This window comes from Pleurodeles waltl, chromosome 4_1 (assembly GCF_031143425.1).
Source record: "Pleurodeles waltl isolate 20211129_DDA chromosome 4_1, aPleWal1.hap1.20221129, whole genome shotgun sequence".
Classification (NCBI taxonomy): domain Eukaryota; kingdom Metazoa; phylum Chordata; class Amphibia; order Caudata; family Salamandridae; genus Pleurodeles; species Pleurodeles waltl.
Window position 1 is genome coordinate 714296655 of NC_090442.1, and position 17223 is coordinate 714313877.

General features: G+C 41.8%; 1 protein-coding gene across 1 annotated transcript in view; it reads left to right on the plus strand.

The window, feature by feature from the left end:
• Positions 1-16562, plus strand: part of LOC138288079 (tubulin alpha chain-like) — a 68954-nt gene extending 52392 nt beyond the window's left edge. The window contains exon 4 of the mRNA XM_069229307.1: positions 15341-16562. Within this exon, the coding sequence (XP_069085408.1) occupies positions 15341-16318 (978 nt within the window). The 3' untranslated portion in view covers positions 16319-16562. The remainder of the gene's footprint in view (positions 1-15340) is intronic.
• Positions 16563-17223: the final 661 nt, after the last annotated feature.

Consider the following 17223-nt stretch of genomic DNA (forward strand, 5'->3'; position numbering starts at 1 on the left):
GGTCTTGCAGGTAGAGAGCCACCAGCCTAATATGCCACGTACCAGGGGTGCAAAGCTAAACTAGCATAGTGCCCAATTGCTACGAAGATTCAAGAGTCATAATAAACTAATTATGCCATTACATGTACCCAGAAAAGCTAGCTGGGGAATGTGCAGGCGGAGTTCTCGCAATGAGACATGCATACGAGTAAAAAGTAGAATATTAATTCTGTCATTCCCTTAAGTGTAAACAGTACACCAAACAGATCTCTTTTCAAGTCAGAGGCACACAGTACTGCAGCTATAATGTAACAGTCTTGGAGGGAAGTCTTATGCCAGAGGTCCAGTCCTCGAGTTAGTTGAGGCCACTGTGGAGCCTGTTTTCAGGATCCATTTCAGTTCCTCTTTGTTGAGAATCGCTGCGAGGTCACCTCCATGTTCTGGCATTTTCACTCCATCAGTCCGTCATCGCAAGTCATTTACGCTGTGGTTCAACATTTTGAAATGTTCTACCAAAGGTGCATGTGCCACTTTGCATCTCAGTTGGCTTCTATGCTGGCCTATATTGATTCTGACTTTGTGTGCCCCCACCCCACATAAACAAGGCCGCAGGGACAGAACATTGAGTAGATTACATTTGCAGTGTCACAGTTGGTGAAATGTAAAAGTTGTTTTGATTATTTTTATATGCAAATTCCTTTGACTCAATTGTGACCTCACACACACTGCAATTACTGCATTTTCTGTGGTACAACAAAGGGATCATCTCATGTAAAGTGTGAGTTGTGTTGGAGGAGGGTAGGCATGCTCTCACTAGATGGTCTTTAATGTTCTTATTTTTGCGGAATGGAAAAAATGGTCTTTCAATGGTTAAATCACCTGCATTAAGAAAATTCCAGTGGCATTAAATTGCTTTCTTAACTTGCTTTGAAATGGGTGAGAAAGTGGCCATGCACACCATCTTGCATGAATCGTCTCTTAGTCTAGGAATCAACAATGACTCCCTTGGGCTTTGCCACTCTCTTAATGGATCTAATAATCAGTTTGCGCGAGTACCCTCTCGCTAACAATTTAGGTTTTAGAGTTTCAGCTTCCCTAAAGAAATCGTATTTGAAAAAACAGTTTCTTCTAATTCTGAGAAATTGGGAGCAGGGAAGGGAGTCGTGTAGTGCCCTGCGATGACTGGAGTAGGCTAAAAGAGTGTTCTTTTCTGTCGGCTTGTGGTATAGTTTCATTTATTTATAATGTACCATTGTGTGCTTTGATCATTAGGTCTAGGAAAGGGATCTCTTCTCTGCTATATTGAAAAGTGAATTTGAGTCCTTTAGAGTTACTGTAGAGACTGGTCACAAATGAGGCAAGTGCAACCGTACCCCATCTCCAGTTAAGGAAACTCATCAATATATCTTACAGGTCACTATGCTGTACTGAAATGGGTTATTGTGGCTGAGTCTAGCATAATGTTGTAAGAAGCTGGCCTGGTGTGTGGTGAGCACCTTATTTTTTTTATCACCTTATACCAGGTCAGGTATCCCCTATTAGTGAGGTGTAAGCAGTGTCTAGGAAGCCAGGGCTCTCTAGAGGTAGCTGTGGATGAGCTAAGACTAAGCTTATGCAGTACCACTATAGTCACACAGTTCTTAAACACATGAAAGAACCACACAGTGTTACTATAATAAAGTCCCTTTATTTTTGTAACACAAATACTAAAGTACTAGGCAATACTCCACTAGAAGGTGAGTAAACACACTATTATACACACATTAGAAGTCAGAGATTGGCATAAAAGCAGTAGAAAACAGTGAAATAACAGAAAATAATGAAGACCCTAGGTGGGGGAGACCAAATCATATACTACGTTGATTGTGAGAGACAGGTTTCTTCTCCCCCCTCCCCCCCCCCCCCCCCCCCAAGTAAGTAGGATCTGTAGAGGAGAGTTGGCAGAACTAGGAACCCCCAAAGGTAAGTACCAGGGTGCACCCCCCCCCCACCCCCCCAGCAACCAGGAGAGAAGAGATAATGTATCTCTCTCCCCCCCCCCCCCCCCCCCCCCAAAAAAAAAAACCCACAGGTAAGCTTTGGAAAGACTGAAAGAAACCAAAGGTGGATCCTGGCAGAAGAGGACCTGGAAATGAAGGGGACCAAGTCCAGTTGGAGTGTCCGGTTGGGGGCAGGAGCCACTACCCACCCTTCTGAAGTTGCAGGACCAGGTCGATGGTGAAGACAAGGAGTCAGCTGTACAGCGCTGGAGCAGGAGAAGAGTTCCAGAAGTGATGCAGATGATGTCCCACGATAAAAGAAGAGTTGCAGTCAGTCAGTAGTGTGGAAAAACCACCATCAAGCATTTGCAAAATTGAAAGTCGCAGATGAAGAGTTGCAGAGCTGCTGGGGACCAGCAAGGTCCAGGGGGGAACTCAACCCAGGGAGGGGAGTCCAGGGTGACCCTCAGCAGTGAGGAGAGTCAGAAGAAGAAGACCTGTAGCAGGGACAGGAGTCGCAGTGAGGCCCACTCAGTACACCTGGAGAGGAGTCCACATCGCTGGAGCAGCAGGCCGGGGACTGTGCTTTGCAGGGAAAAGTGCTGCAGGCCGGGGCTACACGGAGCCTGTAGATCCCTAGGAGGAGGAACAAACCAGCCTTGGCATCTGTAAGAGTCGCAGTGCACAAGGGTGCTGTCCTGCAAGGAGAGGCAAGGGCTCACCATCTCCCAAGTTGGACAGCTTGTAGAGAGGACCAGGGGACCACTCCAGACCACCACACATGTTGCAGGATCCACACAGCTTTTTGCAGGAGAGCAGATTCATGCAGCCAGACGTCGTTGCAGTTGGTGCCTGCGGATGCAGGAGAGTGACTCCTTCACTCCAAGGAGATTCCTTCTTGCTTCTTGTGCAGGCTGAAGACTTGTCTCCGTCAGTGGATGCACAGCAAGGGAAATGTTGCAGTAGCTGGAAGGAGCTGGAGAAACAATGTTTCAAAGAGGAGTCGTCGCTGGAGTTGCAGATTTTCTGTTCCTCGAGGGTCCATTTGCAGTCCAGTGGCCAGAAGATGAAGTAAATGATGAAGAGGAGTACTGCTGGAATCTTGCACATCAAAGCTGAAGACCCACCCTGAAGTGAGACCTTAAATAGCCCAGGAAGGGGGATTTGTCACTTAGCAGGGTCCCCACTTATCAGGTGGGGGCTGTGAAGTCACCTGGCTACTCGGATGCTTCCAGGGGTTTCTGCCCACCTTGGATTCAAAATGGCAGATTCAAGTTGCCACCTGGAGGAGCTCTGGACACCACCCCTGGGGTGGTGATGGTCAGGGGAGTGGTCACTCACCTTTCCATTGTCCAGTTTCACGCCAGAGCAGTGACCGGGGGTCCCTGGACTGGTGGAAACCAGTTTACGCAAGGAGGGCACCAAATGTGCCCTTATAGGCATAGCAGTGGCTTGGGGAGGTTACCACTCCCAAGCCATGTAACACCTGTTTCCGGAAGCAGAGGGAGTTGACTCCCTTTCCCAAAGGAAGTCCTTTATTCTGCCTCCCTCTGCTTGAGCAGGCTAAGCAGCAGGAGGGCAGAAACCTGTCTGTGGGGAGGCGGCAGTGCGGGCTGCCTGGAAACCCCCCGAAAACTGCTGAGAGCAATGCTGGGGACCTAGCCAGTTATGAAGTTTGAAGGCTTACACTTAAATTCAGATCTTGAACTTATTCCAAATATTTATAGAGAACTGAAGGTGTCAGTCGGTTCTTGCTATTGATCTTCTTTTTTTTTTTTTCTCTGACAAATACAACACAGTCACTTCTACTTGCATTTTCTATTTGCCTTTAGACGTGCTTTAATTTGTTGTTCCTGCTTTGTAAACCACACGTTTGCTGGAAGCTCTCTTGAATTACCCTTCTTGGGTTCTTATTATTGCATTTTGTAACCTTCCAGCCTATAACAAGTCTTTATGCTGAAGGACATTGGTGTGTGTTTTTTATTTTTTATTTTTTGCATTTTCCCCCTAGTAATCTACTCCCATTTAAATACTCAAATGTAAAGCCCAGCTCAGCAGGGCCATGTGTATGTCTTCTTTGATAGAGCAAACACTATGGGATTCTGCTGACAACTCAAATTTGTTTTTGCTTTCGAGAAGGCATCAATTGTTTACATCACTAGATCCTGCAGTTGCTTATCACCAGGTACGCTTGCATCCCAATAGCAAAACTTCACAAGCATTCACTGTACTATTCAGTTGTTTTCAATTTGTACAGTACTGTTTGGCTAGTATCTGCTGCAGCCGTATTCCATAGGTTGACATCTTTTTGATGAAAATGAGCAAATTGGGACATGACAAGACTTTGAAAACCGTATTGGATATCTTGGTTAGAAAAAACTCCTTACAGCGAAGCACAGCATGTAAACTCAATGACAGTGTTACGTACCTGTGTCAAGCAGTTAGTTGTGATCGTATAAAACCTAAGAAGGAACTGTTTGGTATCATAGAAAATGCAAGCGTTCCCAAAGTAAAGATGATGAAAGAGCATTTTTTTGGACTTCTTCACTTCTAAGTCTGAACACAAATTTTCAAGCAACACCTTTCTAATTAGACAACTTCTCAAGAATAAATATAAATTTGAGTGGCCCACAGAAAGCCATAAAGCTTTTTGGCCTGTCAAAGACCTCTGCCTAGCTCCACCATTACAATGCTTTGACCAGGTGGATCATAGTAGAGTCACTACTGATGACAGTTATTGAGGCCTGTGGGCTGTATTGTCACAAATCTATGAGAATGGCCATGAATTAACAATTGCATTTGACTCGTATTCACTTACACCAACTGGAGAAAGTATTCCGTGGTCGAATGAGACTCTAGCCTGTGATTGGGGTTTGTAATGCTTACAATATTACACTTGGGGTTCTCCAGTGATCCATTGTGATCACAAACCCACTCTACAAACTCTTTCCACTAAAGTGTTATTCAATGCATCACAATGGCTAGCATTCATGTCGATTATACTGTCCATAATTACAATGTGCAATATCTTCTGGGTTAAAGAATAAGGTTGCAGGTTGCCTCAGTCAATTTACCTTTGTCTGTTTTAAAGACGTAACTAAAATTGAATGGGATAGTTTGTGCATGTCAGTGATTTGGGAGAACAGTTGACAGTATACCCATTAAGAAGTGGATAAATGCCCAAGGATTTTGAATGAGGGTACCAAATGAGATAATAGTACCAAATGTATCAAAGAAGGAGGGTGGCTGAAACAGAATATTGATAAAGGATTACTAACATCCTGGGAAGTAAGAAGTGAAATATATATAGAAGATACAAAGTATTGATCAGTCAGATCATTCCTCCAAAACTGTTGAGAGATAAATTACTAAACATTTGCCATGAAGGACTTTTGGTATCATTTAAAACAAAAAAAAATGAAAAATCAATATAGATAAATACATTGAAAGGATAATTGGAGTGTGGTAATTTAGATAAGACCCAAGACTTTAGATTCCGGTTTAGTGTGTTCCATCAATAGTCCTATCATGCCATTGGAAAAGTTCGGCTTAGACTAATGGGGCCAAATTTAGACAGAAACAATGTTGGTATATATTGTATAATGGTAATTGATCCTTTTGTGGCCAGAAATGGAGTTAAAGGGAAAGATTGAAACACTTTTCAAGTTCTTAGATAAGTTATTTGTGAGAGAAGGCTTTCCCAAATGCATTATTAGTGGCAATGGTACACAATTTAGGTCTGATATTTTTCAAAGGTTTATTTAGAAAGAATGGTATCAAATACAGCACCAGGTCTGTCTCTCATCTGAAGGAAATGACAAAGTAAAAGGCTTCAGTAGCCCTCGAGGGGATAATCCAGATAGCAAGGAATAGTAATGTTGGGGAAAAGAAGTCCGACATATTCTATATGGTAATCCAGGATCTCACCCTGTATCAGTACTGGTGACAGTCCTTCAGAATTAATGGAAGGAAGAACTCTATTTTTGAAGGAAAACATAGTGGATGTCAAACTACAGGCAAATAGTCTGCACCATGAGTAGTGAAGAATATTATCAAACAAGCACATATGTGTACAAAAGCAAACATGTAAAATTCATTAGTAAAATTGCAAAAATAAAAGTGAGTGATTTTGATAAGAGATAAGGAAAGGTGATTGTAGATTTTCACAAACCTTAAATTTGATAGAAACTTTTTGTAATGCAGTAAGATTGAGTGATCATAATGTTTTACATCTCCATATACAGAAAAGGAACAAATGTTGGGTCGCCACAACATAGTATTGGGTTCAGTTACTGGTTGATGGATGTTGAAAGTGGAAATGGTGAGGGAAATGTAAAATTTAGAGAATATACATGTGTTGAGCACAACATTTCAGTCTGGCTGTGCTCAGAATAGTACCAACATAGATAGATTTTTGCAGAGACATTACTGAACCTGAAACTGAATAATGTGTTGATGCATTTTAAGATTTGTTTTATGTATTTTTAGTAATTAAGTTGTTTCAGCCTATACTGGTTATTTTAGTTTAGCATAGCCTAATAATTAATATTCGTTTGTGTATTCTTTGGAAAAAGGGAGATTTGTGGTATGTTGGTTAATGTAGTATTGCATTGTCTTTGTTATATATGAGTCTCCATTATAATGCAACTAGAATGTATGTAAGAGTATTCTGAGTTGGACAGTTATTCCAGTGGTGTTTGTGTGGCTGCCCTGGAGATCATGGTTGTAATAAAGTACTTTACAAGACACTACATGTTGTGAAGATATTAAGAAGGCCAATGATGTGTAAATATCTGCTTTCAACAAGATCAAAATCTAAACCCTGCTTGTTACCAGCAGCTGTGCTTCATATAAATGTAATGATTTGGTTTTCCACCATAGAGTTTTAGCAGCAGGCCAACAGATGCACTGCCAAAGATTTCGTGAAGAGGAGGCACATGTAGACCTAGGAGTCAAAACTCCCATATTCCATACCTTCTCCACTCTGGAGGGGGACACAGTATTTTACATTATTCCTAAATACCAAGGTCTTTGTTTTATTAATGTTTATTTAAAGCTTATTTTAGTGACTCGTTTTGCAATCCTTTGGGACAGCATACAGCCCATCTCCCACTTTGAGGAAATGACTTGGCATTCAATAGGTAGGCTGGAGTGGGGGGCAACAGATGAGAGTAACAAGATTAGTGCCAGAACAAAGTACAGCTTCAAGCCATTTTATTTTTTAACAATGTCCCCAGTTCTCAGGCTTCCAGTCCAACCAGGAATCTCTTCTCTCAGTGGAAATCAATCATAAATACTGCCTACTGGAATGTGTAATTAACTAGTCCTGGCTTGACAAGTGCACTGCCTACTTATTCAAAGACCGCTTGGAAGCAGCAACGGTTTCTACAGTGTTGATGCCAACTTTGTCCGGTGCCATTCTTGATCTGCCATGCTGTGCTCATACCTAAATCAAGCTTGCTCAAAGAGAATGAGCTTTTCTCTGAAGCCGTGTTAATGCCATTCCACCACAGATCTTTGCAGTTGTGTTCAATGAAGATAACAAGTGTTATGAATGTCTCTTCTCCCTTCTTAAAGATAGACTTGCTCCCTGCTACTCTCCATGAGTTTGCAAGGCATCCAAACTCTGCTATCCATGCAAAGAACAGTTGAAGGAGTTGAGCTCACCACTGCAGGTTATGAATAATTAAAAAACAGGAATATTCTGTGCTTGTTGCATGGCTGCCTCCAATTATTCATTTGTAGCTGTAATCCTGTGTGTGTGTGTGTGTGTATGTATATATGTGTATATATATACATATAATTATATATATATAATTAAGGGTCAAGCTGGCCCCAGTGGGTGAACTTGGGCTTTACAGATACACATTATGTTATAGTATATATCCTTTTCCCCTCAATTGCTTTCAACCATTGGGTATTTTAAACTTTCATGTGCCTCCCCCCCCCCTCCATTTTTCAGATGGGAATGTTACTTTCTATAGCTTTGTTTTGTGAGTTCTGGCTCTGCATTCCCATGACTGCTTTGGCACTCAAATTTCTTCTCGCTTCCCTAATTCCCAACTTTAAAGATGGACTTTGTTAATCATTTCACTGTCATGTGTAGATCAGCTGTTTTTCCAATATGGTAATTACATTTCATTCCCATCTGTCAGATTTGTATATACCTAAACGATCACCTGTGTTGCAAATTGGTAGTTTGGGCAATATACAGCTTCCAAAGAGATTGGCTTACAAGCAGATAGATTTAATGTCCCATATCCAAATGACCACCGAGTGATCCCTTCCTACCACAAATTCCATATGCAACTCCTTGCACTTACAAATCTGTTCAGTAAAGCCATTCAACCGTTATATAGTCTGAAGGTTTTACTCTATCCAGTGAGTACTGATAGTACTGCAGGTTTCAAGGAGTGTTAGCTGTTCAATTTGGCTCCACTGTATTAATTTCAAATGAGTCTAAGGAAGTCTTCTATTGAGCACCCTTTTCTTGATTTAAATGCATTCTGTTCATAAATACTAAGTTTGCAAACTTGGGAGGCTTGCCCAGCCGTGTGTCCTGCAGCTTGCTGCATCAAACGCAGGTACCGCTAGCTACCCCCCTTAAAACTTCCGATTTAAATTTGTCTAATTCTAAGCAGTAGTTGGCCAAGCAGCTTCACACAGGCTTCATTAATGAGAATACCAAACCAGGAGTGTGAAGGGTATATATGGGACCTGTTCCATTGTCCAGGTGTGATGAATCATGCACAACTGGCACTCTTAGTCCTAGCAACAGATTTCCTATTGAGGGGCTCTAGGAGCACCATGCCATCCAGTGGACCACAACACTGGCTTGCAGGTCCCTCCATTACAGGCTCTGTGCATATTGTTTGCTGACTCGAAGGAAAGATGGGAAGGGTGCCATCTATGAAGGTGCCTTAGTTACTAAGTAGTGTCTGAGGAATAGTGGGCCACAATGAGTGATGAATGAGGTCTGTTCCTCCAATTGAGCGTAAGGCCTTTTATTCTGATCTGGCTATCCACACTGACATTTGTGTGTAGTTTGAATTCACTAGCCCTGTAGCATGTGTTTCATCTTGCATGCCACATCTGCATCTGGGACCGTTGCTTTCATTTGTAGGTACAAGCCACAGTATGGTTCCCTGCCAGCAGAGTGAGTCTTTAGTGGGTAACTCCTGGGTGTACATTAGGTGGCTTCTAGACCTAAAGAGCTATGTGGTGAAACAATTTATAAAGCGTTAGGATGTTTACACTATATGCATAGATAAGGGTGCTGAAAATCGAGGTGCAAGTCTACTTTTGGTAAGGTTGATGCCAACACAGGAATAACAATCATGAAGGTGGGTGGTCAAGGGAAGGAAATAGGGACCACTTAACTAAATAACGAAGAGTCTGATCCACAGATCAAACTAGGATTCCTCTTATTTGTAGGGCATTTAAATGATTATCTGGACCATCCTAATCTACTGAAGGTTCTGCTTAATCAAAGGTGTTTGGGGGCATTCGGTTCGAAGGACATGCGTCCTGTTGACCAGCATCTCCCTTGCTCCCATGACAAGATCACAGGGATCCTTCTGGTAGACCAAGCCCTTGTAGACTGACCCAGCAACTAACCTTCTCACACTAAATATACTCTGTTGACTGTGGCTCAATGCTAGATATTAATTAATGTGGCACAAGACTACATTTGCAGTACACCATTCAGGGTACTTGGACTTCCTCTGGATGTTACTGGCAATAGACTTAACAAAACATCATCTGAATAGTTATTGCAACACAGGCCTTATGATGTCATTTAAGGTAATGCATTCAATCTACAAACAGCAACTGATGTCCTGTTTCCTGGTGGCATATGATTTCAGCTGGACCTTGCAACTGTTTTAATCAGGCACGTCCCTTTCTGATGGGCATTGCTCCTGGAAACTGGATGACTTTAGGATAGTGGACGAAATGAGGAACGTATGTTCAAAACACTGGTAAAAAATCTTCTTTTTTTTTTTTTTGTTCCATTAAAACAATATAGTGCTTATCCACTACAATTCTACATGCCGATGAGCTCAGTGAGCAACTTTGGACTTGTGTTAAATGCCTCTACAACTGCATGTTGCTCTTAGTGCTACCTTTAATTCAGGGAGTAATACATCACTGCTACAATGTGAAGCTGCTGAATTGCCAATGGATCACATAATCCGACATTCGTGGAAACTCGATGTCCTTTTCCGCATCAATTTTGTAATGAATGTGCTTTTGTCATGCTATTATGTAAGTCTCAATGCACTGCAATAAGAAATTGACACTTTATTGACCCTCTCTTCTTTTACCATGCCAACAGCCTCTCTGTAATTTTACCTATTGGGTAAGCATATTGCAGCAGTACGAAGGCCAAAGAAAAGTTAGCTTCAAAACCTGAAACTCTTGTTTCTAAATGTGTGTGTTTCAAGAGTATTTGGCTTGTTCTGTAGGCCGTAAAGGTGGCCCCAAAGTTCTATATTGAAAGCATTTACTATCATATAAGTTTCATCAATTCAGATTGAGCCAGTCTTTGCCCTAACAGCCCTGTACCTCCCTCACACGTTTGGTTTGTATTTAATCACCAATTCGTGCCCCCTAGTCAGTGCTCTACTTTAGGACAATCTGGATAGCCTCTTTATTCATGTGAAAGTGGAAACCTTGGGGAAGGAAAGAAATTAGTTTGAGGCTCATTAAACAGTCCCATATGAGACCCTACATTTCAGACTCCACTTGTAGCGGAAAGGGGATACATACCACCTAGAGCACAGTTAGTTCAAGTGAACCATTGAAGCTCAATGCCTTAAAATGAGAGTTGAGGGAAATGGAAACTGACAGATCCCATAAATTCAGGTGCTGATGCCACATATACTAGGATTGGCTGCAAGTCATGCAAAATAGAGGGGATGACTGCATGTTCCTTGGTTTTTCCTGAAGGAAACCAGAAGCACATCAAGGAGGCATATTTAGTTTTAACATAATTTCTCAATTGAGTGGCCATTACAGCGTCCAAGATTTTGGTAGCAGATAGAACCACGAATAGTTCTGAAACTAGAGGACCATGTTGTGTTTTGTCAAAAGGTTGGGTGGGGATGCACTGTGGCAACTTTGCAATTTGAGTGGTATTGGGCCTGGCACAATTGATAGATTCATACAGAGCATATAATGGGAGCACCCTAGGTATCAAGTTAGATACTTGAACAGGGAAGAATAACTGTCTCAGTTTGAGGATGAGTGGAGAAAGGTTCATCAACCAAATAAAACTGGCAAATGTAGCTAGCAGTTCACTATAACTCTGGACCTAGAGTCCCTTCAGAGCTCCTCATTTGAGTACCCATTGTATCAAGGACGCCTGACATCTGTCATTGAGTTCTGAGAATATTCAACAAATACAGATCGTACTGACAGCACAGGGCATGAGAATTAATTGACCATGAGAAAGAGGTCCTTTTTGTTTGCAGCTTACCTTGAAGACAGTTCAACTAATGTAGGTTACACGCTTTTATTTCGTGTGAGTAGATATAAATTGATATACAAGGCTTTTTGGAATTGATCCTCCATCTTTCTTTAGTAGACTTGACCGCACATACACATTCCTCAAAATAATTTCTATTGTGATGCCCCCTCCTGCCACCCCTTCTCACCTGCCTTTCCAAACATTTCTCCAACAGTTTGCAAGCAAATCAACCTAATTTTCAAAGTGAAGTCTGAAGTGGCAACAATTACAGTAGCCTTTGATGGTAATACAATTTCAAATCTGTTACTAGAATAATGCATTCAGCTCAATTTTCTTTAAACATTGTATTGAAGTATGGAGGAAACTAGTATAAAGTCTGGTCAACTGCAAGAGTGTGTCCTACAACAGTGTTCTAACCTCCGGACCTAAATTTGGGCAACCCAATCTTGATCCTTGATGATCACTTATCTGTTCTTGTCTTCGTGACTAGAAGATAAGTGGAGCTCTTGAGTCTATAAGCTGACTGAAACACCATTAAGGGTGACAGTAAAATTGGAAGATGCCTTCAGTACCTTAAATTCATCCTCACCAGTTTTTTCTTTAGTATCCTCCTCTTGTGTTCACAAACATCCCATTTGCTGCCTGAGTTTGAGAGGTTTGATGGCCAGGAGGAAATGGCACAGAATGCTTTTCAGCCAGCACTGAGTAAGGCCTCCAGTTTTATTACCATCCCTTTTTTCTATACCTTTTCATTTTCACCATTCTTGTCCTTGCCTAACTCGAATAGTGAAGGAGAGATGTAGGGTTTGAAAATAGTTTGGCTTGCCCATATAATTTGAAAACAGTGTTATGGGCAAGGTCTGAAATTGAGTCATTTAATGTGACATTCCTATAACGTGTTTTTTTTTTTTGTTTTGTTTTTTCCCCTCCACATAGGCTACAAAATATTTCAGAGACTAAGTGGACTGACTGTCCTAAGCATGTTCATTCCATACATTTGCACTTCACAGTTCCTCGTAATTTAAGTTTAGCACAATATTGGCAGGTGAAAGTTGCGAGAACAAGAGGGACAATGTTACCAGAGCATCTATTGCTGTTGCTAATGCAACAGCACATCAGTATGAATACATAACCACTTGCTGATTAATACAACCATGAGGGACACACTTGCAACAACGTTGTAGATTCTGAGGAATATGTTCCTATGCACACACTGCAGCTTCTAATCCAGAGTGCTCATGATCTGAACACTTGCATCCAGCCATTGTAAGAACGTGTGTAGGTAGCCCTCCTCGCATGCTAACAGTCCACTGAACTGCACTTTGCTGCACATGACTGTGACTTTATTTTTTCTGTCCCTTCCCACCAGAAAGGCCTATGTGAGCAGCAGACATCTGACGCCTCTGGAAAAAGCCGAACTAGTGTCTTAAACTGCTCCTGGGCTGCAGGGTAATTGTCTCATGCCATGATGTTAACACTTGCACCAATAGCTAATGTTGTGCTTGGGCACATGCAACATCTAGGCAGACCTAAGCTGGCTGAGTCCTAAAATCTCTGCCACAACACCTTGCCCCACCATAATGGCTGTAGTTCTTCTAAAGCAGTAGCCAGAGTACAATATTTTGCTCTGTGGAATGCACCAAACTGTTCGGTCCCAGTGAAAGTGCAGAACAGAGAAGAAGAAACCAGATCTGCCCACAAAGGTTTTGAAACCAAACCAGAATAATTGAAAACCTCCCAAATAATTTACCCTCGTATACATGATTGCCGAAAAGGAATCTAGTTGGGCTTGTCACAGATGCACCTGGTACAGAGAGCTTGCTTGAAGCCAGATGAAGAATCCTGTGTCTTAATTTAGTCTTGAAGCACCCAGGATAGTGAGGTCCTATGTATATAGCCCCTTGTGACTGGTTTTGGATGCACCAAAGTCAGACACATCTGTAGAGTGTTGCTCCTTGTATAAATGTACGTCTGCACTTAGCCCAAGCAAGAGCAATTCTTCAGTTTTCCATGCTAGTATTGCACTGTGTACAGTATTTTCTGAACTTCTAGTATTTATTTTTCTCCACTTACAACTTTTCATTGTGTAGAACACCCCTATTTCGTTAAGATTTTTCCCTTCAGGGTTTTATGTTGGTCACTCACCCAGGAAAAGAGAATGTGCATGGGGAGCAAAGTGTCAACAATTTCCAAACTGGTAGCGCGGCTCCCTGGTGCGCCATCAAAACACAGTTTGGGAACCACTGGCTGTAGTTTTATTGTGTCCGAACTGGAAATAGCTCAGTGGTTCCCAAACTGTGTGCGGCGCACCTGGCTAGTTTTGATGGTGCACCAGGGAGCCACGGCTCCCAGTTTGGGGAAAAAGTAGTGTTCCATTTTCCAAGTCCACTAATATTTCCTCTTTAAATGGAGCTGGAAATCTGCCTACAAGGCCAAAATTCAGGTGGCGAGTTGATGTTGCAAACAGGTTCTCAGTTCAGGAATGTAAATGACTTCCTGCAGGATTGACTCACTCCTGGTCCATGTATGTGGCACCTGCTTTTTCCCTACTGACACTGAGCTATTGGGTAGTTGGTGGGCACTTAGGCTTATCTGAAGTTCTCTTAAGGAATGCATAGACATGTAACATTTTTGGAGTGGGAAGGCTGCACCATCATGTACTTTTCCAAAGTTTTCAGTCAGGGATGTAATTTTCCCTCACGGACCAGGAATAAATGTTAACATGGAGGGATATCGTATAAAGAAAAAATATCCGGTTGAATCCATCCACTTCATTGTTGTGGCAAGGCTTCCATAAGAAAGACCATACAGGAGTGGTTGTCTCAATTGTATGAACCTTCCTCTTACCACATCTTTTCCCTAACCATGGGCACCCTTTTAAGGGAAACTCTTCAAGCTTGTTTCAGTAAGGCTCCATCTCTGGGCCTTGAATTCTTGAAAATCATTGAGCCGTTGTGGACCTTCTGACTTTCCAGAGTTCATTGCACTGTAGTTGTTTGAAGAAGGGCCCCTCAAACCTGCGCTCAGCAAGGCATTACATTGGACAGAGAAATCCTACTGGATGATGAAGCTGGATAGTGTTATGAAATGCAGCTTGAAACGCTACCATGCCATCACAAAATTAATAGGAGCAGACATTGTTGTTTTCAGTGATGTAGAGTGTGTACAACCGATAAAACAAAAAACTAATAGAAACCAAATTCTTGTTGTGCCGCCAGCATAGAGGGAGCCAAGTGAACAAATCTTGCATTCATAAAATAATGGAAGTAGTCAAGAACTGGGTAGAAGACAATTGGAGGATTCTCTTTTTTACAAATATTGACACCTTTATTTGGGGAATTATGGGGGTAATTTACTCTTTCTCCTGTATGATTGTAATGCCCTAATGCAAGAAAAGAGCTGACAAAAGCCCAAGAGGTAATGTTTTATAATAAGACGAAGGAAGTTCTTTATAGAGCTTTACAAATTAAGCTCTTCTTTCCTCTGGTGCATGGTATTAAAATAAGACATGGTGGTGATTTGCGATTGGTGAACTAATGGGACTTGTATAGCAGCCCTTTTTTTCGGGTGTGGTTCTGCCAGAAAGTGCTTTTGTGCACTTCAAAAATAGTTTGCCCTACATTAATTCTGCAAAAGTTGAAGTTAATCACTTGTCCTCGTTTTTTGGTCTGTGAAAATTAAATTTCATGTGTTTTCCTAGATGAGGGTACTGTTCAAGTGTGGATGGGGTTTCTTTGTCATAATGTAAAATAGCAATTCATACAGGAAAGTAGATTTGTTGCGCATTTAAACACGCTTTTAAAAACAATTTCAACGTAATGTGGGGAAACTGTAATGAGCTAGACTTATTCTTAATTATTTTGTGTCTGCAGGCTGGTTGATTTTTCATTCAGATGGTTTGTGTCTTCTACAGGCTGACCAATGTGGCGGTCTCCTGGGATTCCTGGTCTTCCACAGCTTCGGAGGAGGGACAGGTTCTGGATTTACTTCTTTGCTGATGGAGCGGCTTTCGGTGGATTACAGCAAGAAAGCTGTTCTAGAATTTTCCATCTACCCATCTCCACGGGTTTCTACTGCGGTGGTGGAACCCTATAACTCGATTCTAACCACCCACACAACGCTGGAACATTCTAACTGCTCTTTCATGATGGACAATGAGGCCATTTTTGAAATCTGCAAGAACAGTCTAAATGTGGACCATCCATCCTACTGCAACTTAAACCGATTGATTGGACAGGTGGTGTCTTCCATTACTGCTTCCCTCCGATTTGATGGAGTACTGAATGTTGATCTTGTTGAGTTCCAAACAAACTTGGTGCCATACCCTAGAATTCATTTCCCACTGGTCACCTATGCTCCCATTATATCTGCAGAAAGGGCTTACCATGAGCAGCTCTCAGTGCCAGAAATCACCAACTCTTGCTTTGAGTGCTCAAACCAAATGGTAAAATGTGATCCTCGTCATGGGAAATATATGGCCTGCTGCTTGCTGTACCGTGGGGATGTGGTGTCCAAAGATGTCAATGCATCAATAGCTTCAATTAAAACCAGAAGATCCATCCAGTTTGTAGACTGGTGTCCCACTGGGTTCAAGGTGGGAATTAATTACCAACCTCCAACTGTAGTCCCAGGGGGAGACTTAGCTAAAGTTTACCGGGCGGTCTGTATGTTAAGTAACACTACAGCTATTGCTGAAGCCTGGGCCCGGCTTGACCACAAGTTTGATTTGATGTTTGCTAAGAGGGCTTTTGTGCACTGGTACGTTGGTGAAGGAATGGAGGAGGGGGAATTCTCTGAAGCCCGGGAAGACATGGCTGCCCTTGAGCGAGATTATGAAGAAGTGGGAGCAGAGTCTACTGGTAATGCTGATAGTGAGAATGATGAGTACTGAATTTAACATACAGAGTAGCTGAAAATTCTGCCCCTGTATGTTTGGGTAGCACTTTTTGCTATTTATGTCTAGTTCTTTTAGAAAGCAGACTATTTCACTCCTCTAAATAACCAATGTTAAATTATGTTTGCTGATATAGGGGTAAGACCCATTGAATCTAAATCACTTAACTTTTGTACATGTTGCATAAAAATGTGTTAAAATATGAATTTATAAGGTTTGTTAAATAAAATTTGAACAACTATTTTTGTTTTATTTTTTTGTAGTGTGCTATCCCCATTTGGGGTTCATTTGCATAAAAGATTGATTCAGTGATTTGTGTGGGGTGAGGTACTAATGCCAAATAACTCTGGCTTGAAGTTGTATTCCTTTGACGTTATTTTTCATGATACTGGATTAGATATTCCAGGTGTGGGGACAATTGTGGAGAATTTTGTTTGGAAAGTTCCTGAAGTTCTGATACCATGCTAAAAGATGATTGCATTTTCACAGCTAGAAGTGCTGGACTACTTGTGTGAATGTGTAGAAATGGGAGCCCAAGGTTGCCGCAGAGTCCCAGAAGCCCGGCTAGCGATAAATGGGAGCTCCTGCCTTCTAGCCAATTATGCAAGTACTGTTTTCTCAGAAGAGCACAGTTCACTAGGTCACTATTGTTCAAGAAGTGATCAAGAAGTAGTCTTGCCCCTATTAGAGCCCACAACATCTGAGCTAGAGCCTTTCAAGTGGAGGATGTGTGCTTGGTTAGGTGGTGTTACAGTAAGGAGGAATCTTCTAGTTTTGTACAGCTAATCAAGTTCTGCAGCCCTAGATCCTTTGGAATGAAACATCCAGTGCTGCAGCATTGCATAAACTAAATTGTCAGTGTTACCAATTTATGAATGGATTTTTGGAAATGAGGATTATTT